At 37.0% G+C, this 26831-nt stretch overlaps 1 protein-coding gene across 9 annotated transcripts in view; it reads left to right on the top strand.

Annotated features, from left to right (window-relative positions):
- Positions 1-6405: 6405 nt before the first annotated feature.
- LOC100260844 (uncharacterized) overlaps positions 6406-26831 on the top strand; it is a 37943-nt gene continuing 17517 nt past the window's right edge. For 2 of the 9 annotated variants that reach the window (XM_019224404.2, XM_010660720.3), the window contains exons 1-6: positions 6406-6671; positions 8161-8234; positions 8422-10171; positions 10265-10469; positions 25401-25636; positions 25878-26007. In XM_019224404.2, coding sequence (XP_019079949.1) covers positions 8175-8234; positions 8422-10171; positions 10265-10469; positions 25401-25636; positions 25878-25978 — 2352 coding nt within the window. In that variant the 5' untranslated portion in view covers positions 6406-6671; positions 8161-8174 and the 3' untranslated portion in view covers positions 25979-26007. Of the gene's footprint in view, positions 6882-8160; positions 8235-8421; positions 10172-10264; positions 10470-25400; positions 25745-25877; positions 26008-26831 lie in introns of those variants that run through there. The other 7 variants (XR_002031546.2, XM_059741426.1, XM_059741425.1 and 4 more) reach the window with 6 other exon arrangements.

The raw sequence follows: 26831 nt of genomic DNA, 5'->3' as shown, positions 1-26831 counted from the left end.
ATTGTCAAATAAAGAAAGGAAATCGAATTGCTTCACGCATCTATTCTATTTGTAACCCTGTTTTCTACAACAAAACCAGTTTCATTATTTTCTAATCATAGCCTTTTTGTGGTTGTAGAATTCAATTGATTTTAGTGTTGTAATTTTTATTCATATGGACAACACTTTGAAAGGTTGGTTGAAGATCGTTTATGTGATTTTTGCATTCTGCACTACTTTCTCTCTAGGTGCAATAAAATGTATTACTTTAGATTTTCTTTTACAATTTGATGATAGGGTTGTCTTCATTTTGACTTGTGATGCTTGTGCTTGATAGCTTTATATTAATTTGATGATGGATTCTTCATATTGTAGAGACTTGATGTGATTTTTTTTTATATGTATTCACATTTTCTTTAAAGTGAACGAATTTATTATAACAAAGTTCATGGAAAAAACAAAAAAAAAACAAAAAACAAAAAAAATACAAAATATGAAGTACAAAGATAATGTAATTTATGTGTATATGTTTATTTGACCTTTTTAGATTTGTGATGTGATCAATTTATTTTCATTCATAGATTTATTTAATATTGTTATATTTTCAAGTCTTTGTTTGGAATTATTAATATGATTGGGTGAACCATGGAGTAATCTTTTTGCCTTATTGGAATGGTTTAGTTTTTAATTATTATTTCTCACTTCCATTCTTTGGTTGTTGCAGTTAATGTTGAGTTCATGAACTATAAATCATATTGAAGTCATGAAAGTAGTTGAGAACCAAGTTTAATTAAAGTGGCAAATGGAGTTAATTGAGATAGATCAACAAATAATAAGTACATAGGTTTTGAATCTATTTTCTAGTGGTCAAATTATTGTTAAAAAACAATATGATGCTTGATATTAGGTGAATTTCTATTGGTTTTTATTGTGTATTTCATAGAAAAAGTGTTTGTTGTATAAGAAAAGTATATTTTCAACCATTTCAGACACTGTTCTTCTTGACTATATATGTGATTTTTAGCACATAGAAAGACTCTTTAGATGTTTCTACAATAATATTAGATTCATCTTAAAATCTAATCTTCTTGATACTCTACAAATTCATAACAAATGGTCATCAATACAAGGAAAAATGACAAAGAGCTTTGTGGTTTGATTAAATCTTACATATTTTATTCTAACATAACAACATCTTGGATACATATTTAAACATAGAATAGTTAATTTCAACAAATTTACATTTTGGGTTTTTTCTCATTAGTAGACTCCTACATCATATGATATTAGATTTTGGTCAATATAGAAGTGAGGAATTAAAGAACCTTGAAAACTCCACCTCATGAACCATATTTTCAGTTTTATGAAATCTCATCTCATATATATAATCTTTTGTTTTTTTGTTTTTGTTTTTTTTTCTATTGAATTGTTACAACAATTATCTCAAGCTCACTTCTAAACCTGAAGATATGTGACGGAAACACTGTCAGAGAACAAACACTATTGCTTCAATTTCTATTTTATTTTTCTAATTATTTCTTCAAGAAGTTTCCATGGGTTTTCCACTTGGCTTTAATTTGATTCATGTTCTTGAACCTTGAGCAAGTATTCTTTGCATAACTCGAGCTCAAGATCAAAGAAATTGTTATCGACATTTAAGTCAAACTATAGACAACCTGATGTTAGTGGTTTCTAGTATATTATGAGATCAAAGCTTCCTTACGACACCGAGGACTTAGATAAGAGAGAATTAAAATTAGCTACTTTATATCCATACTGTTTATGCATAAATATAAAACAAGTTCATTATCTTAAGAACACAATTAATAAAATTTGATATACCATTTTTATTTCTTCTCTTATTGTCCAAATGAATTACAATGGTGCTTGTAAAAAGTGCCCAAGTTTCCTAAAATAATTAAGGACGACATTTTTTTAAGTTCCAATGTTTCTTAAAATATTATAATGAAAATTTTCATAATTATTATGGTTACAATAATAAATAGAATAAAAGGAAGTCATGTTACATTATTTAATAAATGTCATAAAAAATGAAGAAATAAAATTTTAAACCTTATAAACTATATATATTTGCATGGAATAAATATCTGATTCAATAAATTTTTATTAAAAATATTTCTACTTTTCACAAAATTTTCCATGGTGGCCTATTGTCTTATAATTTTCTTTTAAGTTGTTTGTAAATGGGATTGAGTCCATATAGAATTAAAGGGGGGAAATGAGAAGTAAGATTTTCAACATTTACTAATATAAACTTAATTGATTTATAAATGAGATTACATTAACTTATAAATTATTTGGTTTAGATAAATTTTACTAGCCTTGACATAAGAATATTTTAACTATATATATGGACTTATAATTTTTCTATCAAGGTTGTATTATTATAAATTAAAGAAAATTTTAGCAAATTTCATAAATGTCATTATTGTTTTTAACTAAGTTTTATATGTCTAGTTGTCATTTAAATAAAAAATATTAACGTATAGTGTCTTAATTCAAGATAATATATGTCAATAATGACCATTTTCTTGTAGTGTACAACGATGTGGCGGTTGATGAGAAAAAAAGGTGCAATCACGACAATGTGTTGAGTGGATGTGTCAGCATAAGGGTTTTGGTGGAAATAAGGAAAAGAGAAAGAAATTAGAAAAAAGAAAAAAAATAAAAAAGGAAAAAACAAAAAGGACAAAAAGCTGATGGAGAAGCAAGTGAGGTAGTTGTTTTAGGTATAATGAGAACAATTGTTCTTTTTTTTTTTTTAGTTTTTTTTAAATGGGTAGTAGGAATGGAATCCAATGTGATACTTATGAAAAGAAGGTAAATTAGTTTCTTTTTTTGTCGCAAACTTGTTCTCGTCAAGAAACTACCACCATATGTTTCCTTTAGGGCTCATTTTTCTTATATCAAAGAAGGTTGGTGTTGTGTGTGAAGTTTGGAGAAGAGTGAAACATTAACAATAAAACATTCTCATTCAATTCACAAACAATTCATTAGATTATAAACATCAATTAGAAACTAGTCTTTGACACAATTTGATGTCATTCAAAACTCAAGCAGACTCAAAATAAACAAAAACGTCTTTGGCTAAGACATAACCAAAGGAGAAGAAAATAAACAAAAGAAGACGAATGAAAAATAATAAAAACAAAAATTATTGAAGGAGTTATCCGCTAGAACTGCCAACCCCTGTGGATACACCTTGTTAACTTTCACTTACCACTTTTTTTCCCAGTAGTGGAAAATTGAAAGATTAGATCGGAACCGACCCTATAAATGTGGGCCTGATTGTGGGGGGTTTGGTCTTTACTACTAAACAAAATGGAAGATTTCAAGGCACGTTAGCTCTTTACTCCTAATACCTTTTTAGATTGTACATGTACTATGAGGGCTAGTGGAGTTGTTTCTGGCTTGACAATTTAGATTAGAAACACAAACAAACCATTTTTTTTTCTTCCTCACCCTCAACTTTTTAGGCCTCATCATTCTTCAAAACTATACAATTCTATAGGATGTGAGCATGGGTGAGCAACTACAAAACTTAGAGGTCTTTTTCCCTTTTTATAAAAAAAGTCAAAAGACCTTTCAGCTCCTGTCCTACATCCCAAGCAGTGCAATGATGTAAGGGGGTGCTAAAAAGTATTCTACATAATTATGGCATAGTATTAGGAAAAAATTTCTCTCTTCTTGAGGTTAGTGCAAGAATAAGGCAATTCGACCAAGGAAACTTTGACCAAGGGAGGTGATTAGTCTCCTTATGAGGGAGATTGTGCACCAAAGTAGTGAATTCCAATCGTGCACTTGCATCACCTAGTTTTCCTTGCGCCCTTGAGTGCGCAATTTAGATAGCCCATCAAAGGTATGCATTAGATTGCACTCCTCCAAATGCGTCATTCAAATTATTTGCCCTAAGTGTTTGAGTTAAACCACACTTCCAATGTGTGCATTTGCCACTATGCATTGTAGGTGTGGAATCCCATCCTCATAAGAGGATCAATCTCTCTTTGTTTTGAAAGATGACATAGCCCAAACATAGCCAAAAAGAAACGTGCACTTGGCTTTTGCAAAGAGTGTGGAGATAAACAATTTTTGGAAAATAGAAGATTTTTACAAGCAAAATATTAGTAATAGACAAAAAAAAAGTAGGGAAAGTGAAAAATACTATATATATATATATATATATATATATATATATATATATATATGTATATGTATACGTGTATATGTATATATATTAAGAGAGAGAGAAAAAAAGGAAACAAAATCTCTTATTCATCACATTTCCACTATTGACACAAAAGTAATGTTTGAAAAATGAATTTGAGGTGGCTTGTGGGTTGAGGCATTTGGACAACAGAGGGCATGAGATACCAATTCGAATCAAGTTCCTTAACTATCATACTATCCAAAAACATCATCCCACTATAGTGAAACATGGTTATAATGGTGGATTAAACAAACGGAAAAAGAAAAAGAAATTAAATAATAAGAGTAAAATATGAGCAGCTAAAGAAACAAACAGGATGGAGAATTGGTGAGATACACTTGTAGAGCTACAAAAACAATAGATGCATACCAAAAAAGATACCTCTAGCATTGTTAATGCAAAAGTTCCCCAACAACAACACAAGATTTTTGGTCCAACGGTATTTTCCTTATTTAAAACAAGATCTAGAAATAATGTTTCAATAAGGTTTTATAAGAATAAAATTTTAAACTAGAGTAGCGATTGAAACTCTTAACTCTTGAATTAAAAATACAAAAAAAAAAAAAAAAAACTAACAACCATATAGTGGTTACGTCATCTCCATAAGAATCATTCGATTAACAATGTTGGAGGTAGGAGTCTTGGGGGTGTGTGTACTCATTTGGAGAAATAAATTAATAAATTTTTAATTTCAAGAGAAGGGGGATCTTCCAATGCACCAAACACTTGAGAGCAATCTAAGTCTTGTTAAGCATTTTAGTGCAATACAAGTCTCATTTTTCCAAACTTTGGAAGTGTTGTTTCCTTTGTCTTCCTAACTTTTGAGTTGTGAGTATTTGTCTAGCATAACTAGTTAAGTATGTGAGAAGACTGACTTAGCAACATGATGTGGCTTCACTTGTCTAAGTGTTGCACATGAGTTTGGGAAATGCCCAAGTTTGTGACACTAAGGTAATAAGAATTTGTTTATTCCAATATAAAAAGTTAAAACTATTCAATTTTAGAATTCTAAACAAATGCCCAAAGAAAGAATCTAGTGTTATTATTGAAATAAAGAAATATGTCCACTAATCAATTACGTTATGAGTTAATAAATTAAAATATAATATAGAATTTTACATAATTCATCACTACATTTTGATGAGTAAACAATACCTTATTTGCGTTAGATTCATAATATGCTATTAGTTTACTAACTATGTGAGAAAACTGACTTATAAATTATATACTTTGCTATTTTCTTTAATTGATTATATAAGAATAATACATGAACTTAATAAGTATTGTGTATTTTCAAAATGAAATAAACTTAAACTTAAAAAATAGTTGTAACTTTTATATAAGATACATTAATTATGAATTTTAAAAATTGAAATATAGTAAAATCCCTATAAAGTAATACTCTTAGGACCATAATAAATTGTTATTTTAACGAAGTTGTTGATTTATTGATGAATGAAAATTTATAATTTAGAGAGTATCATGTTCTACTGCGATACTTGCACACAAAAAAAAAAAAATGTATTAAAGATAATGTATAGATTGCAAAAAATTAAAAATAAGATCGAGTTCTCAAGGTATAAAAAAAAGCAATTAACTTCATATACATATTTTAAGAAAGAGTTGAATATGAGAAAATAAATATAAATTTTTGTTTATTATTTTTTATATACTTCATTAATTATTAACTTATATTTCCATGAGATTTATAAAAAAAATTATTATCTTATATATTTAGTGAGGTTATTAATTTAATACACTGGTTCAAATTAAGATCAAATGATTTTATTATTTAAATAAGATTATTAATTTCTCAAATATTTATTAATTAAGGTTTTCTTAAATTTTTTTTTTGTTATGTCAAATTTAAAAATTTTTGAAACTAATTTTTGTAAGATATAAGGTAATTTAATAATTTTTATAAAAAATATTCTATTCTTATAAAAATTTCTAATTCTAATTCTAAAAACAAATTAAGCTAGATATTTTTAAAAGTTACTTTTCACATTCAAATTTGTATTTAAAAGCCTTTGGAAAGAGGACTAAAAAGTACTTGAGAATTGTTTAGTATATATGTAAAGGCCAAGGCACGTGGGAAATGAATGATTGAATAATTAGGAAAGATAAGGATAAGAGCTCTATCCATACCGATCATATCATATACTGACTGACTAAAAGGCAAACAAATAGCTTAATTTTCCAATATTTCCGAAATGCCGTTTCACACCATTGGACTTTACTGTCGTCCGTAACCGAAAAGGTAATTCTAATTTCTACTTTTAAAAGGCTCGACTATCACACGCACGCTCATCGTGGGGTTGCGAACAGAGGATGCCGCCCAACTCTTTTCTTTGATTGGTTGATTCATGAGCTAGGGTTTCGAGTCTCGCAGAACAAGAAGAAGAAGACGACGACCACCAAGCAGCTGCCCAATCCCTCCATTGCTCCACTAATCGGACTACACGTATGTGAGCCTTTTTCTTTTCTTTTACCCCCCTTCTTCATTGGCCGATATTTCGCGAAACTGTTGATTCCGGCGAGGTCTCGGCCGATATTTGCCTGTTTCGGGCGGTCTGAGTGCCTTTCCGCGGCTGTCCTTAGAGGTTTCGGCTGGAATGTCCCATTACCGGCCGAAATTCTCTTGGTCTAGGCTGCCAAAGTGCCTGATTATGAGGTGCTGTGATTTTGGTTATGTTGAGAATGATATTTATTTATTTATTTATTTTAAGGCAATTTCTGTAGTGAAATAAAAAAATTATGCATTGGAGCATCTAGATTTCATGAAGAACTTTGGAGAATGTATTGTAATTGATGAACTACAAGACAAAAAAGAGTGAAAATAATGTTTAAGAAAATGTAATTGATGGACTGACAAAAATGACGAAGATGGTTTGTTTGAACATCATGTTTATTGAACTAGCAGTGTCGTTAGACATATTCACTAACTAAATTTGTTGCCAATTTGTATTTTATATGGAAAATACTATTTGTTTTAATTGTTAGGAATGGTTGGAACAATCTGAATACTTAGAAATATGGTCCAAAGAAAAGAATGTCAGAAATTGTTTTCCCTTTTGGTCTTTTCAATTATCGTTTTATGTGTTGGTTTGGAATCTGTTTTCCTATTTTTGATGCTGCTTTTTAAAAAATTCATTTATGATTTTGTGAAAGGGTCCTCCCCTTCCCAGTCTTGGATTTTAATTTTCATAAAATTCGTTTGATGAGTGAGTAAGAAGGAAAGGCTCATGGAGGTTTGATAAGCAGCTCTGCCAAATATTCAATATTGTTATTGACTAAGGTTCATGGTGGATCTTTTAGCCATGAAAAGGAGTGAAACATTTGTGTCTTTTGTTGGGGATCTTGCTTCCTCGAGTTGTACTCAGTGTTTGTTATAGTTTGCTCTAAGATTTTTATAATCTTTTTCAACACTCCAACTTTTATGGCTTCTTTTTCACGAGTTTCTTCTGTTGTCTTGATAAGATTTGTGTACATTGTAGAAGGATATTTCTTCCTTCTTGATTGTTTGTAATTAGTAGAAAAGACCTACTGTCATTTTGATCAAGAAAAGGGGCATTTTGAGTCTTATTTTAGATGCATTCTAAAGAATTATGGAAGTCAGGGATAATTTTAGTCATGCATTTTTAATAATGATCTGTCCTGTATCACCAAAGTAGCTTGCTGGAATTAGATTCACACTATGCTTGAATGGGCCATAATTAATGTGTTCATTCATATGTGTCCCTATTGTATACAATTTTACCATTTTTTTCCACATCAATAAAATCCCTTGAATAAGTTATTTACAATGTACTTCATAGTTTTCATAATTCCGCTTAAGCTATAGGCTTGAAAATTTGCTGGATTTATTGTCTTGATTAAGTTATTTCTCGACTCTCTATTCATTTTTATTAATTAATTAATTATATTATTATGGTTCTATGCTTCTAAATCAGCTCACCAACAGCACATGGTAGAAACTCGAGAGTTCTTTGATGCTTTCCCAGCAAACCAACACAAGGATGACCAAGTGAGCATATCTTGACATTTTTTCTTCTGCTTTTATGCATATTTTCATAAACATAGTTCACCCAAAGTCCGAGTAATGCCATTTTGTCTTATGTTTGTATGTATTTTCTGGAGCAAAATACCTTCTGATGTTGCATTAATGTTCTTTTTGTAAAATTTCACCTCTGGACGTGTATTTCTTTTAATAGGGTACGGCTCCTCCCCGAGCCACTGATCCTGGTTGGGCCCATGGAATTATGGTAAATGGGGGTCGGCAAAAGATCAAGTGCAAATATTGTCATAAGGTTATCCTTGGGGGTGGAATTTCCAGATTAAAGCAACATTTAGCTGGTGAAAGGGGAAACGTAGCTCCATGTGAGGAAGTACCTGAAGATGTCAAAGTTCAAATTCAACAACATTTAGGTTTTAAAGTTCTAGAAAAGCTAAAGAGGCAGAAAGGGTTAAAGAGTAGCAAGAACTCCTTGGTGCCCTACTATCAGGATAGGGAGGGAGGGGCTGATGATGTACAGAGGAGCCCTAAAGCAGCCTCAGCAAGGGGCATTAGCCGGAAAAGAAGGGGAAAAGAGATTGATGAAGGAACTTCCTACAAGAAAAAGAGGCACAAGAAACAACTTTTTCCAACTGCTACTCCTGTTGCTCAAGTTTCTATACACAATAGTTTTGCTTCCCAAGAGAGCATGGATCAAGCCGATATGGCCGTTGCAAGATTTATGTATGAGGCTGGTGTACCATTTAGTGCTGCAAATTCTTATTATTTTCAACAGATGGCTGATGCTATTGCTGCTGTTGGCCCTGGTTATAAGATGCCTTCTTGTCACTCTTTGAGGGGTAAATTGTTGAACAGAAGTGTTCAGGATGTAGAGGGGCTATGTGAGGAGTTGAGAAGATCTTGGGAGGTGACTGGTTGTTCGGTCATGGTTGATAGGTGTACTGATAGAACTGGTCATACTGTTTTAAACTTTTATGTTTATTGCCCGAAGGGCACTGTCTTCCTCAGATCTGTCTATGCATCAGACATTGCAAACTCTACAGAGGCCCTCTTGAGTTTATTTGTTAGTGTTGTTGAAGAGGTGGGGCCTAAGAATATAGTCAATTTTGTGACAGATACAACACCCACTTATAAAGCTGCAGGAAAGCTCTTAATGGGCCGATATAAAACCTTCTTCTGGAGTGCTTGTGGAGCTCATTGTATTGACTTAATGCTTGAGGAAGTTGGAAAAAGAGATGAAGTGAAAGAATTGTTAGCTAAGGCTAAAAGAATTACTCAGTTCATATATAACAATACTTGGGTCCTCAATTTAACGAGGAAGAGGACAGGCGGAAGAGATATTGTTCAGCTTGCAATTACAAGGTTTGCATCCAATTTTCTGACATTGCAAAGCATTGTATCTTTTAAGGAGGCACTCCATCAGATGTTTACAAGTGCCACTTGGATGCAGTCAGCTTTCTCTAAGCAAAGGGCAGGGGTTGAGGTGGCAGAAATAATTGTGGATCCAACTTTCTGGTCCATGTGTGACCGAGCTCTTAAGGTCTCAAAGCCCCTACTTGCTGTCTTACACCTTATTGACTGTGAAGAGAGGCCTTCTGTAGGATATATTTATGATGCAATGGAAAAAGCAAAGAAAAGTATCATTCTGGCATTTGACGATAAAGAATCTGATTATTCTCCATATTTAAAGATTATTGATTGTATTTGGAAAGAGGAATTCCATAGTCCACTTCATGCAGCTGCCTACTATCTCAACCCATCCATTTTTTATAACCCCAGTTTCTCCACTAACAAAGTCATCCAAAAAGGCTTACTTGATTGCATCGAGTCCTTGGAGCCTAACTTATCTACCCAGGTCATGATTACGAGCCACATAAATTACTATGAGGAAGCTGTGGGAGATTTTAGTCGGCCTGTTGCATTACGTGGTCGAGAGTCATTAGCCCCAGGTTAGCATCCATTTGTTTTGATGTTTCAACTTTCAGGTTTAAATTCATTAATTGCATGTAAGTCAGTATTAATTTGTCTTTTCTGTTTTACAGCTACGTGGTGGTCACTTTATGCAGCTGATTATCCAGATCTGCAACGCCTAGCTGTCCGGATATTAAGTCAAACCTGCAGTGTTACCCGATGTGAGACAAGTTGGAGCATGTCTGAACGTGTCCATTCAAAGCAGAGGAACCGGTTGGAGCATCAGCGGTTGAGCGACCTCATTTTTGTTCACTATAACTTGCGCCTTCAAGAGAAGTAAGTTTATCTCACACAAATTAGAAGTATATTTACCTGACCAAAGAGCAGAATGCTTAGCTTCTTTCATACTGCGGTGCCATTCCTTGGATTGGGCTCATGCTTTTGGTCCAAGCCAAGTTAGATGGTTCCTGTTTCCTACATTTTACATTTAGGTAATGAAAAATTTATGAATTGGAATATTTTCGGTAGATCAAGTCATTGAATGAATCCCAGTTTCATTAATTGAAATAATATGTAGAATAGCTACAGAATAAAAAAATGGTGCTGGTTGATTGGACGTTTTCCTTTTAATCAAAAGCTGCCTCCAGTTGTGCTGTTTGAAGCTCATCTGTTACTGGAACTCTTCTTTTCTTTCTGGAAAGAGTAGAAAATGTAACTTCTAGAATTAGTTATTCATCTTGCATAATATGGATTTCTTGCATATTAGACTCCAATAGTATACATATTATATGTTCTGTGGGAAATGGTGATAGTTGTGCAGCTGGAATTTGCTACACAATTTTTTCCCCATTATTTGTACTCTATACCTTTGTGGTTTTTCCATTTTATATCCTATCTATCATTCTCTGCCTCCTCATTCTATCTTTGCCTTTTTCTCTCACTTTCCTCATCTCTCTCCTGTGCTTCTTTACTTATGATTGAGAGGCTTGTAAGACTGATATGTGCTCTGTGGCTCTTTTGGCTTCTTTCATTGCTCCTTTTTCTTTGCCTCTCTATATTTCTCCAAATAGAAAAAGAAATGATTGACGAAGTCGATGTCTCCTTGAACACATTAGCAGATGAGATGCCACTTAGCCCTTCTATTGAAAATGTATTTTCCTTGATCCATTGTTTGTTTGTTTGTGTTTTTTTTTTATCTTGAAGATCCATAGTGGAAGTTATGTAAAAGGTTTATGTTTGAAAGCTTTAGTGCTTAGAACATTGGGCAGAAGCATGCAGGATAAAGCTAGTGTTTGAACTTTTAGATAACATATTAATTGCCTTTATGCATGGCCTATGAGGCCTTGCATTCTTTAGAAGCTTATTATTGATGGTGGAACTAAATGATCCTATTCTGCAGCCTTCCCACCTCCTTGATCTTTAGCCTGGCTGTCTGCTTAAGTTCCATAACAAATGATCCTGGCTGCAGTCTCTCCTTACTTCAGAACTGAATTGGAACGACTGCCTATTGCTCGTAGTGTATACTATTGAATAAAGGGAAGTAGGAATTGATGGTATTATCTCTCTAGCTTCCAAAGGTGCCCCTAATTTGCCAATGGAAGGAAATCTTGAAAACAACAAGAAATGGTTGTAATTTTTTCAATGTTATATGAAGAAATCATACACAAATATCAAAGTGGGAAATGCTGGTTTGGGGCGGATTCCAAATCATTCGAAATCTTAGTAGAGGTTGTCAATGAGAGGGTGGAAGGAATAGTCCTGGAAGAAGGTTGTGGTTTCTCTAGCTGGATCAAATTTAGGGAGAAGAATCTTTCTCTTTTGCTGGAGCGTGTGGAGTTGTGCTGCCATTGGAAGAGGGTGAGTCCCTATCAGAATGTTTGGAAGAAAGGGGGTAGGTTAGAATTCCAGAGATGGAGCAGGGTGATTTATTTAGTGCTCAGTGGATGTGGTGGGGGTGGGGGGGTCGCGGTGTTTGGGTTTGGTGGGTGGGGTGGCTTGGTGCTGGGGGATGGTTTTTGCCAGCAAGTTGTGAAGCCTTGGGGTGGCTCTTACTCTTTCAGGTTCTAGATTCTGCTCAAAGAGGGGAATGCTGTAGAAGGTGGTGTGTAGCCCTGTCATTTGGAAGTTCTTTTTCAGAAGTTCTGAGGAAATCACATTCTGAAGTGGGTGATGCTGTATTGTTGGAACTAGGGGGAAGATGAAGTAAAATATGAAATCAAGGTTATGAAGAGATGTTTGGTGGGGAGATGGGAGAACTTCTCAGATCAAGCTCTGAATATAAAGATGCTAAAGTGGTAGGCTAAGTACATCTGGAATTTGAAAAGGGATTTGCAGGTGGTTGAGTAGGGAGTAGCTCTTCTCCTGTTTGAATTTGAATTAGCTGCTGATGGTTGGATGGTCCTTAAACAGATAGAAGGATTCGTTATTAGAAAAATGGGTCCCAAAAGTTGGTTGTTATAGTAATGGAGGTTGTGTGAAAGAAGATTGGTTGAGGGTAGTAGGCCTTCCAGTGCATTTTTGGGAGGGATTTCTTCAAAAGGCTTGGGGATTCTTGTGGTGACTTTGTTGTAGTAGATGAAGATGCAACAAAACGACAAAATTTTTGGTGGGCAAGTGTGCTTGTAAAAACTAATGGGAGAAAGGTGTTGGGATCACTATAGGTGGTTGTGGGTTGCTTGAATTTTTCAACTTAATTGTGGTGGGAGGTTTTGCCATGGATGCAACAAGCGGTTTGAGCTAATGTGAGCAGAAAGAGGGAGGTTAGGGAAAGGGTGGATGAAGAAGGTTCACGCACTAGTGAGGAGGTGAGGGATGTGGTTCCTTTAGGCTAAAAGTGAAGTAGAGGACGTGTCGTCTTCTCGAGCAAAGGACGTTGTGATTGGTATGACTTCTGCAAAGGGGAATGGGGTGAGCTTGTGAGGTGGGATTCACAAGGAGGTGATATCAAATCATGGTGATGGTGGTCCAATGAAGCAATGAGCTTTCCAATGAGTGAAGCTTCAAGGGGTGGAAGAAGTTGGTTTATTGTAGAGTCTAAATCTTTCGAGCTTCTAGTTGAGGATGAGGGAGGGAAGTTGAGAGGGTGCATTTGGGAGAGATGTAGAGGTGTCTTCTCTTGGATTAGGTTTGGGGAAGCGAGTTTACGCTGTTTGTTGGATGGAGTTGAGGCCTGTTGCAGGGAGAATGGAAATAGAAGGTGGTTCCTTGATTGGGAGGAGGGGAGAAGGAAGTACAAGTTGGAGTGTCGCTCAAATGAGGTGGGAAGGCTCCTCTGCTCTGTTCGTGATCTTGAGACAAAAAGATTTTATCTTATTTTCCCATAAAGGAAGGGGTTAATTGGAGGATGGAATACTCTGGCAGAGAAGTTGTGAGGCCTTGGAGTGGTTCCCTTTGTAGGGTTAAAGGACTTTCATACCCCAGAGGTTTCTTTGAGGGAGAAGGGGTCGAAGTGAAGGATGTTTGTGGAGGTTGCAAAGTTGAAGCCGGGGAGGGTAGGAGACTTAGTCTGGTTGGTGTTGGGGGAAAGGGAGTTGCAAGGAAGGATGGAACAACTAAACCGTTGTTTGGTGGGCTGGTGGGAAGAATATTTGGACCCATTCCCTGATCTGGATATTTTGAAGAAATGAGTGTCTTACCATTGGTTTTTAAGGGGAGATTGGGAATTGCTGTTCTGGGAAGAGGACTTCTGTTGTTTGAGTTTGGGTCTAGTTTTGAGGCTAAGAGAGTCCTTGTTAGAGGCAAAAGGAGGATTAAGGAGAAACTTTTGCACTTGGAAAGATGGAGCCCGGAGGTGGGGTGTTTCTATAAGGGTGCTAATGCTAATGAGGCGTGGGTGAGGGTGGTGGGTCTCCCACTTCATTTGTGGAACTGTGAGGTGTTCAAAAAACTTGGTGATGGTTGTGGAGGTTTTATGGTTATAGATGGAGATATGAATTTTTTGTTCGTGTTGTAATGGGCTAGAATTTTGTTGAAGATGGTTGGGAGGGATTAGTCTAGCTCTGTGCAGATTGTGGTGGGAAATTCTACCATGGTTTGTGCAAGTGGTGCCATTGGGAGAGAGGTATGGGAATGATGATACAATGGTTAGGGAAGAAGATGGGGGAAGCCCACACGCTACCTTCGATGGATGATCGAAGAGAAGGGTGGTGCAGACTAAGGTACATGACGTGTTGGCCTTCGGTGGAAGATCAATGGAAGTTATAGTCTTTGTTGTTGCGTCCTTCGCTGTGGCATCTGATTATGGTTTTGAGGATGGTGTTGGGGAATGAGCCTAGAGTGTAGAGGAAAAGTTCTAGGGGCCAGTGTTATGTTGTAGTGGATTGGGTGGCTTCATAAGTGGGTCGTGTGGCTTCAGAAGTGGGTTGTGTGGTTTGGGCCAAGTGGAGGACCCATTTGTGCAAGGAATAGAGTGTTAGGAGAAAAGGGGCTTGGACAAAGGTGTTTTCAAGTCCAAAGCCAAGAAGGGCCTATTAGTGGGCTAAGTAGTGTTTGGGGTAGAAGATGGGCTTGGTGAAGTGGGCTTAGTGGGCAGTGGGCTTATAGAGGCTTCAGTTCCTTCAGTAGGTGTTTTTGGAGCTCGAGCATCGGTGGGATCTTAGTTTGGTAAGGTTGGAGAAGGGAGGGGTGATGAAGGTTTCTTCGTAGGGGTTGTGAGGGAAGCTTTGACGGTGGTGGCACTCGCAGTGAATTGTAGATCTATGATTATCAATGAAATGTTGGTGGCCGAGGCTTCCAAGTACGACTTTCCTATCTATATGGGGACTCGGGATTTCTCTTCTTCTCCTTCTTCCTTTAGTTTTGGCTTGGCCTTGATGGCGGGTAGGTCCTTTGGCTTGGGAGGGTTGGTAGCTGTGGAAGGAGAGGTGAATCAAGATCCGTTGAGGATTATTTTAGTTGATGGTAGTTCGTTGGTGATTGCGTTAGGCGAGAAGAAGGCTTTGGTTGAGGTGGGAGTTGGGGACATTGAGGAAAGGTCTGTGAATGAGGGGTCTTTGTAAGAAGTGGGGGGTCCTGTGATTGTCGGGACGATAGTTGTCTAGCGAACTTTAGCAAGTTTTTAGGATTCTCAATAAAAGGATTTGAAGGGGAAATCTTGTATTTGTTTTCAAGGATGAAAAAGAAAAAAGAACAAAGCAAAAGGAGGAGATATTCAGTGTCAACTAGGTTTGAAAGAGAATTGAAAAAGTTAAGAGTGCTTAATCAATTATAATGGTGTGGGCAGAGAGCAAGATGAACAAAAGAGGAGGGGCTAGAGTCCTTAGCCATAAATGAAGAAAAAAAATTTAATCTTGGAATGTAAGAGGGGCTAACAACAGTGATAAGAGGAAAGTAATTAATTCTTTAATTAGTTCTCAAAGGATGGACTTGGTTTGTCTGCAGGAGACTAAAATTCAGGATATATCCTTAAGGGTGGTGCGCAGTCTAGGAGTGGGAAGATTCTTAGATAGGGGAGTAGTGAATGTAAGGGGTGAAGCAGGAGGAGTGGTAGTGTTCTAAGACAAGAAGGTGCTAGAGTTGGTTGGTATGGAAGTGGGCCAGTTTTCGATAACTTGTCGTTTTAAAAATTACAAGGATGGCTTTTTGTGGATCTTTACTGGGGTTTATAGTCCCTACCTAGAAGAGAAGCAGAGAAAGTTTCTAGGAGGAGCTAGGGCCATCCAGGGTTTATGGAATGATCCCTGATGCATTAGAAGGGATTTTAACGTGACTAGATTCCTTAGCGAGTGTAGTAGAGAAGGGTGAGTGTCTTCAACCATGAGAAGGTTCTCGGAAGAGATTGATGATTTGGATTTGAGAGACCTTCCCTTGTAGGGGGGATTCGTTTACCTGGAGTGGTGGGTTGAATAGTCAATCCATCTCAAGACTGGACCCTTTTTTGGTATCTGCAGACTAAGAGTGCCATATCAATCGGGTTGTGTAGAGCACTTTACCTAGACCGGTTTTTGATCATTTTCCCATTTTGTTAGATAGGGGAGGGGTGAGGAGAGGTCCAACTCCTTTCCCCTTTGAAAACATGTGGTTGAAGGAGGAGAGGTTTAAAAAGTTGCTGAAAAGTTGGTGGCAAGGGTTTAATTTCAGTGGTTCTTTTAGCTTTATTTTGACAGCAAAGTTGAAAGCTCTAAAGACCAACATGAAAACTGGAACAAGGAAGTGTTTGGGAAGGTTGAGGTTAAAAAGAGCTTGGCTCTTTGTATTCCATCTTCTTTTTGTTGTTGCCTTTTGGCGCCTCTTGTCTACCTATATGCTTTGAGTCGGCCTTCAGACGCCCTTTTCTCTCTTTATATATGTATTTTTTTTGTGCGTTTACTTATATATAAAAAAAGAGTTTGGCTTTGCATTAAGTGAATTTTTGGGATGAACAGGAAAAATTGAGAGTTTTATCGACGGAGGAGGTGGAGGCTAAAAAGGAGGCAAGGGAGGGCTTCAAGAAATGGGCCCTTATGGAGGAAATTTCCTAGAGACAAAAATAAAAAGAAGTGTGGCTGAATGAAGGAGATAAGAACATAGGCTTCCTCCATAGGATGGCTAATTCCCATGGAAGGAGGAATTGTCTGACCAAGATCAAAGTTAAGGGAACCTCCTTATTAAAGGAGCATGAGATTTAAGGGTAGGGGTGGGGGGTGGTTAGCGCTTTCCAAAATCTGCTCTTGGAACCTAGTAATTGGCATCCAAGTATTGATGGTCTGGATTTTGAATGAGTAGGAGTTGAGGATGGTGTGAGACTGAAGGAATCTTTCTTAGTGGAAGAGGTTTTCTTTGCCTTTTTAGAGTTAAGCGGGGACAAAGTGCTTGGCTTGGATGGATTCTCTTCAGCTCTCTAGTTGTTTAGTTGGGAGTTTGTGAAGGATGAGGTTATGGGTTTTTTCATAGAATTCCATGAGTATGAAAGATTTGTAAGGAGCTTGAGTGCTACGTTTTTGGCTTTAGACCCCAAAAAAGGAAGGGGGGGCTAGGGCTGATGATCTTAGAGATTTTAGACCTATTAGCTTGGTGAGAGGCTTGTACAAGCTACTAGCCAAAGTGTTAGCTAATAGGTTAAAGAAGATGGTTGGTAAGGTGGTGTTATCGTCCTAAAATGCTTTTGTTGAGGGAAAACAAATTCTTGATGTGACTTTGAGTGCTAATGAGGCTATAGATTCTTTGTTGAAAAGAAACAAGTGCGTTGTGCTTTGCAAGCTTGACATAGAGAAGGCATATGATCACATAAATTGGAATTTTTTGCTTCTTGTGATGCAAAAAATGGGTTTCGGGAAGAAGTGGGCAGGTTCGAGAAGGTGGTGCATCTCTACTGTGAGGTTCTTTGTTTTGGTCAATGGCACACCATCAGGTTTCTTTTACAACACTAGGGGATTGAGGCAATGGGACCCTCTTTCGCCCTATTTATTTGTGATTGAGATGGAGGCTTTAAATAGCCTTATTAAGAGAGAGCTATGAGTGGGAGCTTTTTGTCAGGTTGTAGGATGAAGGGGAGGGATGGTGATGGGGTTCAAATATCCCATTTTTTGTTTGTTGATGATACACTTGTATTTTGTGAGGCTTCTCAGGATTAGATTACTTACTTGAATTTGTTGCTAATGTAGTTTGAAGCCATCTTAGGGTTGAAAATCAATTTGGACAAAAGTGAGATTTTACCAATGGAGAGGATGGAGAATTTAGAGGTTTTGGCCCTTGAGCTTAGTTACAAGGTGGGAGTGCTTTCCCCCTCACTTGGGGCGTCCCTTAGGTGCTCCACATAAATCTGTGGCTGTTTGGGAAGAGATGGAGAAGAGGTTTCATAAGAGGCTAGCCATGTGGAAAAGACAATTTATCTCTAAAGGAGGAAGACTCATTCTCATTTGGAGCACTTTGTCTAGCATGCCCATTTACTTTACGTCCTTATTGTGAATGCCAAGAGTGGTTAGATTGAGTTTATAGCAGATTCAAAGGAACTTTCTATGGAGCGGGGCCTCCCTAGAGTGAAAGCCTTATCTAGTAAAGTGGGTAGTTGTTTGTTTAGATAAAAGTAAAGTTGGCTTGGGCATTAGATGCCTTTCTACACTTGACCATTTTGTGTAAATGGAGTTGACGCTTTGCAGATGAAAGGGGGGCTCTTTGCAAGCAAGTTATTAATAGGAAGTTTGGGGTACAAAAAGGGGGGTGGAGTACCCGATCAATGAGGGAGGGGTATGGTGTGGGTTTATGGAAGGAGATTAGGAAGGAAGGGACTTTATTGAGTGATAAAATTGTGTTCTCAGTGGGTAATGGTAGAGGAGTGAGGTTTTGAAAGGATAAGTGGTGTGGAGATGTTGCTTTGTGTGTTTCCTTCCCCTCTTTGTATGCTTTGGTGGTTTCAAAAGAGGTGTGGGTGGTGGAGGTTTGGGATTCTTCAGTTAAGGAGGGAGGTTTGGAATGCTCGTTTCTCTAGGCCTTTCAATGATTGGGAGTTGGACTTGGTGGGGTGGTTCCTCTTGACAATCCAAGGGAAGAGGGTGATTACAAGCTTGGAAGATAGGTGCTGTGGAAAGAGACTAAGAATGAGAAGTTTTTTGTTAAGTCCCTTTATGGTGCATTGGAGCCTAGAGATGCAATCCCGTTTCTGAGGAGCATCATTTGGAGTCCTTGTGTTCCTCCCAAAGTGGGCTTTTTTGCTTGGGAAGCTTTGTGGGGTAAGGCCTTAACTTTGGATCAACTAAAGAGGAGGGGGTGGTCTCTAGCCAAGAAGTGTTTCCTTTGGCTTGTTGAAGAAGAGTCTATGGATCACATTCTAATTCATTGTACTAATGCTAGGGTTTTGTGGGAGTTAGTTTTTGCACTCTTCGATGTGACTTAGGTCCTTTCATTATCGGTTAGGGAGACCCTCCTTGGGTGGCATGGTTCCTTTGTGGGCAAGAAGCATAAAAAGGTTTGGAAGGTAGCCCCCTTATGTCTCTTTTGGATGGTTTGGAAGGAAAGAAACAAGATTGTCTTCGATAATGAGGAGCTTCCGATTCAAAGGATGAAAAATTCATTTGTTTGTAGCTTTTGGTCTTGGACTAAGTTGTTTATAGATGAAAGACCTTTACCTTTAATCAACTTTTTTGATTGGTTGGGTTCTAGATAAGGGCAAGTGAGGTTTTTTGTATCCCCTTTTCTCTTTTGTTTTTGCCCTTAGCCCCTTGATATATGCTCCATGTATGTTTTAGGTTACCCTTTGGGCGCCCTTTGTTCTTTATATATGATATTATATTTTTTGTGTTTTACCTATCAAAAAGAAAAAAAAAAAAATCATGGTGATCCAAATTCTTAGGCAATGTGGGGTGGTGGAATCGAGGTTGGCCACAAGGGAGAGGTGTTATGCACTGATGAAGCCCAATGCTTAATACACTACAATAGTGCAAGCAACAGAGAAATGGTTTTGGGCTTAGGTAGCAAAGAGGCTAGTGGGCTGTGAGTTATGAGCCCAGAGACTCCAGTGGGTAGGGGGGCTTCTAATGGGTTAGGGTTCATGAGCTTGGGGAATACTATTTTTAGCCAGAAGAGGCCTTTTAATAATTTGGATTGAGCCGTACAATCTAGTGGAGAGCCTATTTCCTTGAGGAACTTAAGGGTGGAAGGGGTGAGATAAGGGTCCTCAAGAGCCAGCAAATGGAAGTCTTTAGACTTGATCCCCTCTGCAACATGATGAAAGAGGATGGTGCACATAAATGGAGTGTCACTTTGGAGGCGAGGCTTGTTCGGTAGTTGAAGGTGGTGTGTTCACTGGCGGCAATGGAGCATTCTCTTGTCGTTTTCTCTAGTTTCCCAATTGTGTGTCCTTCCTCTGGTTTTGGTTTGAGGGTGGGGCTTCCCCTTCTTATCTTCCTCTTAAGGGAGGGTCTGGTCTTGTGGGAAAGTGTGGGAGTTAAGAGGGTTTGAAGGAATTGTATGGAGAGCTTGCTGTCGCTGCATAGTGCTAGGAAGGGGGCCCTTTGAAAATGGTTATACAAGATGGTAGTTCTCTGGAGTTCCCTTAAAATGGGATGAGAAGCCTTAAGGTTTCGGCAGGTAGTGATTTGTAAGAGGGCTAAGCAATAGCTAGAGGAAGCACCCCAAGTTCAGATGTGAGGACAAATTTTTGTGCTAATTGGTCAAAATGCAAGCTGGATGTGTTTAATAATTTTGTGGGACAAATTTTTGTGCTAATTGGTCAAAGTGGATGGGGTGCAGTTTCAGGGGCTCAAACAGTTTTGTTTTGGATTCCAAATTGAAAGCCATGAAGAAGGACCTAAACATGTGGAACCAAGAGGTGTTTGGGTAGTGTATCAATAGAAAGAAACAAAAGCCTTCAATCAAATTGGCTTTTGGGATGCAAAGGATTGGGAAGTAGTACTAGTTGAGGAATAGGTTCAGGCTAAAGAGTGGTTGTAGAAGACTTAAAAAGTGGGAAATGATAGAAGAAATTTCCTGGAAGAGAGTTATGGTTGAAGGAGGGAGACAAAAACACAATTTTCTCACAAAATAGGAAATGCTCGCAGGGGAAAAACCATATGGCTAGAATAAGAGTGAATAAGGTGTGGTTATCTAGTGAGGAGATAAAGGAGGGGTGGCCAATACTTATTGGCACCTTCTTGTTGAATGTGAAGATTGGAGACCCATTATTAGGATGGATTTTGAGTCTCTTAAGAGGGGAGGAAACTAGGAATTTGGAGTTGCCTTTTTCAAAGGAGGAAGTTTCCTTTGCCCTTTCAACTCTAAATGGGGATCAGTCTATAGACTTGATGGGTGTATGGCCTTTTGGCAGCTGTGCTGGGACTTTGTTTAGAGGGAAATGTTGAGATTTTTAGGGAATTCTATAAGCAAGGGCTTTTTGAAAGAAATCTAAATGCTACTTTCTTGCTTTAATTCCTAAAATAGATTGAGTAGAAGATTTGAAGGATTTTAGGCTAATTATTCTATTGAGGTACGTATTAGCAAATAGAATCAAGAAAATGATGGGTTAGTGATCTCTAGCTCTTAAAATGTCTTTGTTGAAAGGAGACAAATTTTAGATGTTATTCGTAGTGCAAATGAAGTCATTGAGTCAAGGTTGAAGAGTTGTTCTAATGGTGTTTTGTACAAACTTGACATTGAAAAGGCCTATGACATGTTAATTTGACTTTCTTGCTTGCAGTGTTGGAGGAAATGGGTTTTTGGAAAGAAGTAGATTGGATTAATTAAATGGTCTCTCACTCCAAGCAGTCAATGCTTTTTAATGGTACTTTTGCTAGCTTCATTCAAAGTTACAGGGGTTGAGGCAAGGGTACCCCCTTCTCCTTACTACCATGGAGTGAGAGAGGATGGTTTCATCTAAGGTTTTATGGTGGGAGATAGTGGTGGCGAGGAGGTGGAAGTGACCCACCTTTTGTTTGCTGATGCACTGATTTTTTGTGAAGCATGCAAGGATTAGATGATGTATCTTAGTTAGATTTGAAGTGGTTCAAAGCAATCTCTAGGCTGAAGATTGATTTAGAAAAAAAAGTGATTTGATCGCTATTGGGAGTGTCTCTAATGTGGAGGAGTTGGTGGCTTCTTTGAGGTGCAAAGTGGGCACTCTTCCATCCAAGTATCTTGGTCTCCCATTAGGAACTGCCTTTAAATCAGTGTTGGTCTAAGATGTGGTGGAAGAGAGTTTTAAGACTTGCAGTGTGGAAGTAGCGATGCCTATCAAAATGGGGGCGATAGACTCTGGCCTTCCCATTTACAAAATGTCCCTTTTTGTCATTCCAAGAAGGATGAGTTTGAGATTGAAAAAGATTTTAAGGGATTTTCTATGGGGAGGGGAAACTCTTGAAAGAGCTTCACTTAATGAATTGGTTGAAAGTTGTATGCCAAAGAAGAAAGGAGGGTTAGGCATTTGTGATCTTTTTGTTTTAAACAAGGCTCTCCTAAGCAAGTGGTGTTGGAGGTTTGTGTAAGAAAGAGAATCTTTTTGGAAGTAGGTTATTTTAGGGAAGTTTGATGAAGAAGAAGGGGGATGGTGCTCTATGAGGTGAGGGTGGGGAGTTTTTAGGAGTCATATTTTTTATTTTTTATTGTGGGCTATGGACAGAGGATAGAATTTTGGCAGGACACATGGTATGAGGACACTTATTTGAGGGTTTCTTTCCATTCATTGTTTGCTATAGCTACCTCAAAGGATGCTTGGGTAGAAAATGTTTGGTAGTAGGATATTAAAGGAGTGCATTAGACTCAATGTTTCATAGGACATTTGCATGATTGAGAATTAGATGGTGTTGATGCTTTCTTATAAAGATTGCAAGAAAAATTGGTAAGAAGGGATGTTGAAGATAGGGCAACATGGATGACCTTGAAGAGGGGCAACTTTTCAGTAGTCCTACTATTGTGGGTTGGAGCATGGAAGACCAGAGTTTTCTGGCAGATGTTATTTAGAATCCTTGAGTTCCAACAAAGGCAAGTTTTCTTTATTGTATGGGAAGTAGTTTGGAAAAGAATTCTAATCGTGGATGAGTTAAAGAGGAGATGATACTTCTGTTAATAGATTTTTTTTTTTGTGTAAAGGCAGGGAGGAATCTGGTGAGCATATCCTTCTTCATTATACCAAGGCAAGAATTTTATGACAATTAGTCTTCTCCTTGTTTGGAATTTCATGGGTGCTACATTCCTTATTTAAAACAGTATTTTTTTATAATCAGAAACAAACATATATATTAATTGAGAATAGAAACATAAGAAGGATGAGGAATTCTCCCCATGATGTACAAACCTAATCAAAAGAACTAAGTAAACCTCCACTAACCAAGGCAGGCTATACAAAAGATACAAAAGGCCCAAACAAGTATAACAATTCTTGAACTTGTAGACCCAACCTTAGGGTATACATATCGAAAGCCAACTGAGCTAAATCTCACTCAAAGGATAGAGTTTAAAAATGCCTGTACGGTAAGCTCAAAAAGAAATACAGAAATGAAGCAAATCCCACATGATCTCTGGCGTCTTCTAAGTGTCCTTGAAAATCCTAGCATTCTTCTTTCTCCACACAATTCAGTAAAGAGTGACACACGATCCTCCAAAGAGTTTTGCCTTTAATAGAATTCCTAAAACACTTGAAGGAAATCACCATCATATTACAAACATTGTTTGGTCGAACCCACACCATCCTAGCCCGTGAAAAAATCCTATGCCACAATCCCAAAACAATCAGAAAATACAAGAAGAGATGATTAATCATCTCTTTACTCCTCCTACAAAGGATGCACCAATTAGGGCTAAGGGTTTTGAAAGGCCTTCTCAATTGTAGCATGTCATTGGTACCTTCGTATATGTTACTAACTATGCAAAGGCCCTGACCTTAGAGGGGACTTTTGATTTCCACAAAAAATTAGCTTGGTGGAAAGTAACAAAATTTGAGACATTGGATAAGGCTGGAAAAAAGGATTTTTTACTAAGAAAATTCATGAAAAGGATGGTACCTAAGCTTTCGTATTTGGAACTGAAGGAGTCAATGAAGAAGGGAAAGTAAGGACATTAGTCTTTCAAGATCCATAATCTCCACATCAATTAGATTGCTTTTGAAGACGAGATCCCAAGACAAGGAAGTGTTTTTACCCAGGATAGCGGAAATAGGACTGTTTTTAGTTGTGGTGACTTTGAAAAGTCATGGAAATTGTAAGCAAAGAGGTTGGCCGCCCCACCATAGATCTTCCCTGAAACGAATTCTGCTCCAATCACCTACTACAAAGCGAGTGTGTGTAGAAAAACTTGAAGAATATGTGCAATGGCCTTCTAGGGGCAATGATGTGACCATCTAATTATATTGTTGGTGTCCTATCCATTAGGATATGTCCAATAGATACTCAAGATAACCTGATGTCAAAGGATAGAACTTTCCTTAAGGTACCTCCAAAACCACTTCCCTAATAAAGCTTGGTTCTTTAGAGAAATTTTCCTAAACCCTAATCCACCAGACTCTCAATTGACCAAGTGATCTCTCTTACGCTCCCCTGAACCCGACTATAGAAAATCTCTTCGTAATTTCTCAATCTTCAAGGTTATTGAAGCTGGAACCTTGAAAAGAGATAAAAAATAGCTTGGGTTGTGCGACAACATTACTAAATTGGCATGGAGGTTTCATCGGTAAGAAAAGGAAGATGGCTTGGATTTTTTCCCTTTGTGTTTGTTTTGGACTATTTGGAAAGAGAGAAATAGGAGAGCTCTTAACAATGTTGAGTTATTAGATCAAGAGCTTAAATTCCATTTTATGTGTAATTTTTTAGAGTGGGTCAAAGGGGGTTTAAAGGATGGTAATGATTGACTAGGACTTTTGAAAGTTTTGGTTACTTGTGACAATGAGTTTTTTTTGAGACAAATTCATAAACACAACAAAGAGACTCTCAAACAGCACTACCAAGAAATAAATGTGCAAAACTAAGAGTCGCCACCATGATGAGGAAATTTCTTCTCATTGAGAACATAATGAACACCCTCCTTGAAAGTTCTGTTTGTTGATGGTCTTCAAGCGATCATCTATTTCATTAACATGCAACACTTGAGAAATCTCATATATTGCCAAGGGCCCTATGGGCTCTTCAGACTTTGACACCTCTGCTTGGCAGCAACAAATGCAAGTAAAAATTCACTGAAAACTGGTCTTTCTTAGAAAATGAATAAGCCATATCCCCCCTTCCCATGTGTACTTCCTAGAAGGATTTCTCATCCTTCCTTGTACTTAATATTTCAATGCAATGAAATTGTTGTTTCTTATCATAAAAAAAAAAAAAAAAAGGGATGATAGTGAAAGAGCCTATGATACTCGGGCTCTTCAACTTCACTCAAGGTATCCGTGTTAACACGATACAACAAAGGTGTGAATATGGGGATCCTATTTTGCTTTGGATATTCATTATTTTAAGTTTTTGTTTTCTAAAAATGAGGATAGAAGAGAAAAGAAAGAATATCATTTTTATCAAGGATATGTTAATTATTTGGTTCTAATTGACTTTCAATTGAGTTTTTCTCTTTATTATGCCATATCCAAGTACCATTCAAGTTCATTTTTCGCTGAGTTCCCATATTTTGAGATCTGAGATGTGAACATATTGTACATCACTTCTTAATTGTGTTACTCTAAACCTTGAAAAGCCTCAAACTTCTTTTAACCTTTGTGATTCATCATATTGTTTCCTAGATGTGAAAATCTTTTGCAATGATGCTCCACTTTCCATCCTAATATCAAGTGAATTTATTATTGCTTCTTGTTATTTGATCTTTCTTTAATGAAATAGGCTACAAGCACTTGCACCTTATGACTCAGATTTTTTCCTGTGAAAGTAGGCGATCAGAATCAAGTAAAGGGAGGTGCATGAGAGGTACATTTGACCCTACATGCTTGGAAGCTATAGATGCCAACATGGAAGATTGGGTGGAGGACCCACTAGCCATTGAGGGTGAGGACCTAAGCTGGATGGTTGTAAGTGTCCCCAGTGATAGGAGTTTTGTGAGTGCTAAAGTAAGAAATGTTGATGATTGTAATGATAGTACAGATGAGAGAGGCAGCTATGACTCTAAAGGTATTGATGGAAATAGCGATTTGTAGTTACTTTGTGCCTGTTTCAATTCACTAGCTTTGTGTATCTTTCATATCAATGATATGCTATATTTGATTTGCTTGGATTCCATTGAACTTGTAAGTTTGGTTTATTTTAGTATGCATTTCTAGATAAAGGGAAGAATCCTATTTTTCATTGGTAACATGGTCATGGTATTATCTATGAAATTGTATTTGATCACATTTGAATTGCTGCCTATAAGAGAAGAAATGCCGTGAGCGACGTAGGGAAGAAGATGCTGATATACATGATGTGGGGATGGAATGCCACATTTTGCAGATTATTGGAACAAAATGGAATTGAGTCTTTGTATTCAACAGATCAAACAATTTGTAAGTACTGTGTTAGTTTGTTTCTCTTTCTTTTTGCTTCTAATTGGTTCCTTGAAATTTTCATTAAAGAAAAATTCTGTTGTGAACTTTTTTAATACATATAATTTTTTTGGGCTTCAGTGAGAAGACAGAAAAATCCGTTAGTGTAGGGCAAGTTTTGAGTATTAATTAATGATGTATTTTATTATCGTTATTATTATGATGATGATGGTGATTATTATTATTGTTGTTTCTGTTGTTGCTACTAGTGCTGCTGCTATTGTTATTGTTGTTACTTGTTACATAGACTCTACATGTTTGTCCCATGCCCAGAAAATTTCTATGAATTTATTGTCATTATAATATACATTGCCTTCATTGCTGATTTTTGTTCGAGTTTTTCAGCTTTCATTGCTGAAGTTTTCAAGCTTGATTCTTTCGGCCTTGATTGTTGTGTGTTTTGCTTATTTTATATTTCATCTTTCATATGTTCTCCTGCTTCAATCTCCACTTGCAATTTTTGGGATCTCTCAGTGTCTGACTTATCTGAGACTTCGTCCACACCTATATCCGTTTTTGGTGAAACTTTGCCTCATTAATTCAAGGAAGAAAGGGAAAACCTAAGTAAACTTTAAGTAGGATTAATATTAATTAGAATTGAATAGGGATTGATATTTGTTGGAGTCTAATTAGGATTAGCTAGTTGAGTTATAATATAATTAGAATTTGAGTCATGATAGGTTATTAGAGTCCTAGTAGAATAGGTTATTAGAGTCCTAGTAGACTTTGGATTTCTTAGAGAAGCCTATAAATAGGCTAATCAATGTAAATCAAAGGAATCAATT

This window comes from Vitis vinifera, chromosome 13 (assembly GCF_030704535.1).
Source record: "Vitis vinifera cultivar Pinot Noir 40024 chromosome 13, ASM3070453v1".
In the NCBI taxonomy this organism is placed as follows: domain Eukaryota; kingdom Viridiplantae; phylum Streptophyta; class Magnoliopsida; order Vitales; family Vitaceae; genus Vitis; species Vitis vinifera.
Note: the sequence above shows the minus strand (reverse complement) of the source record. Positions and strands in the feature narration are given on the sequence as shown.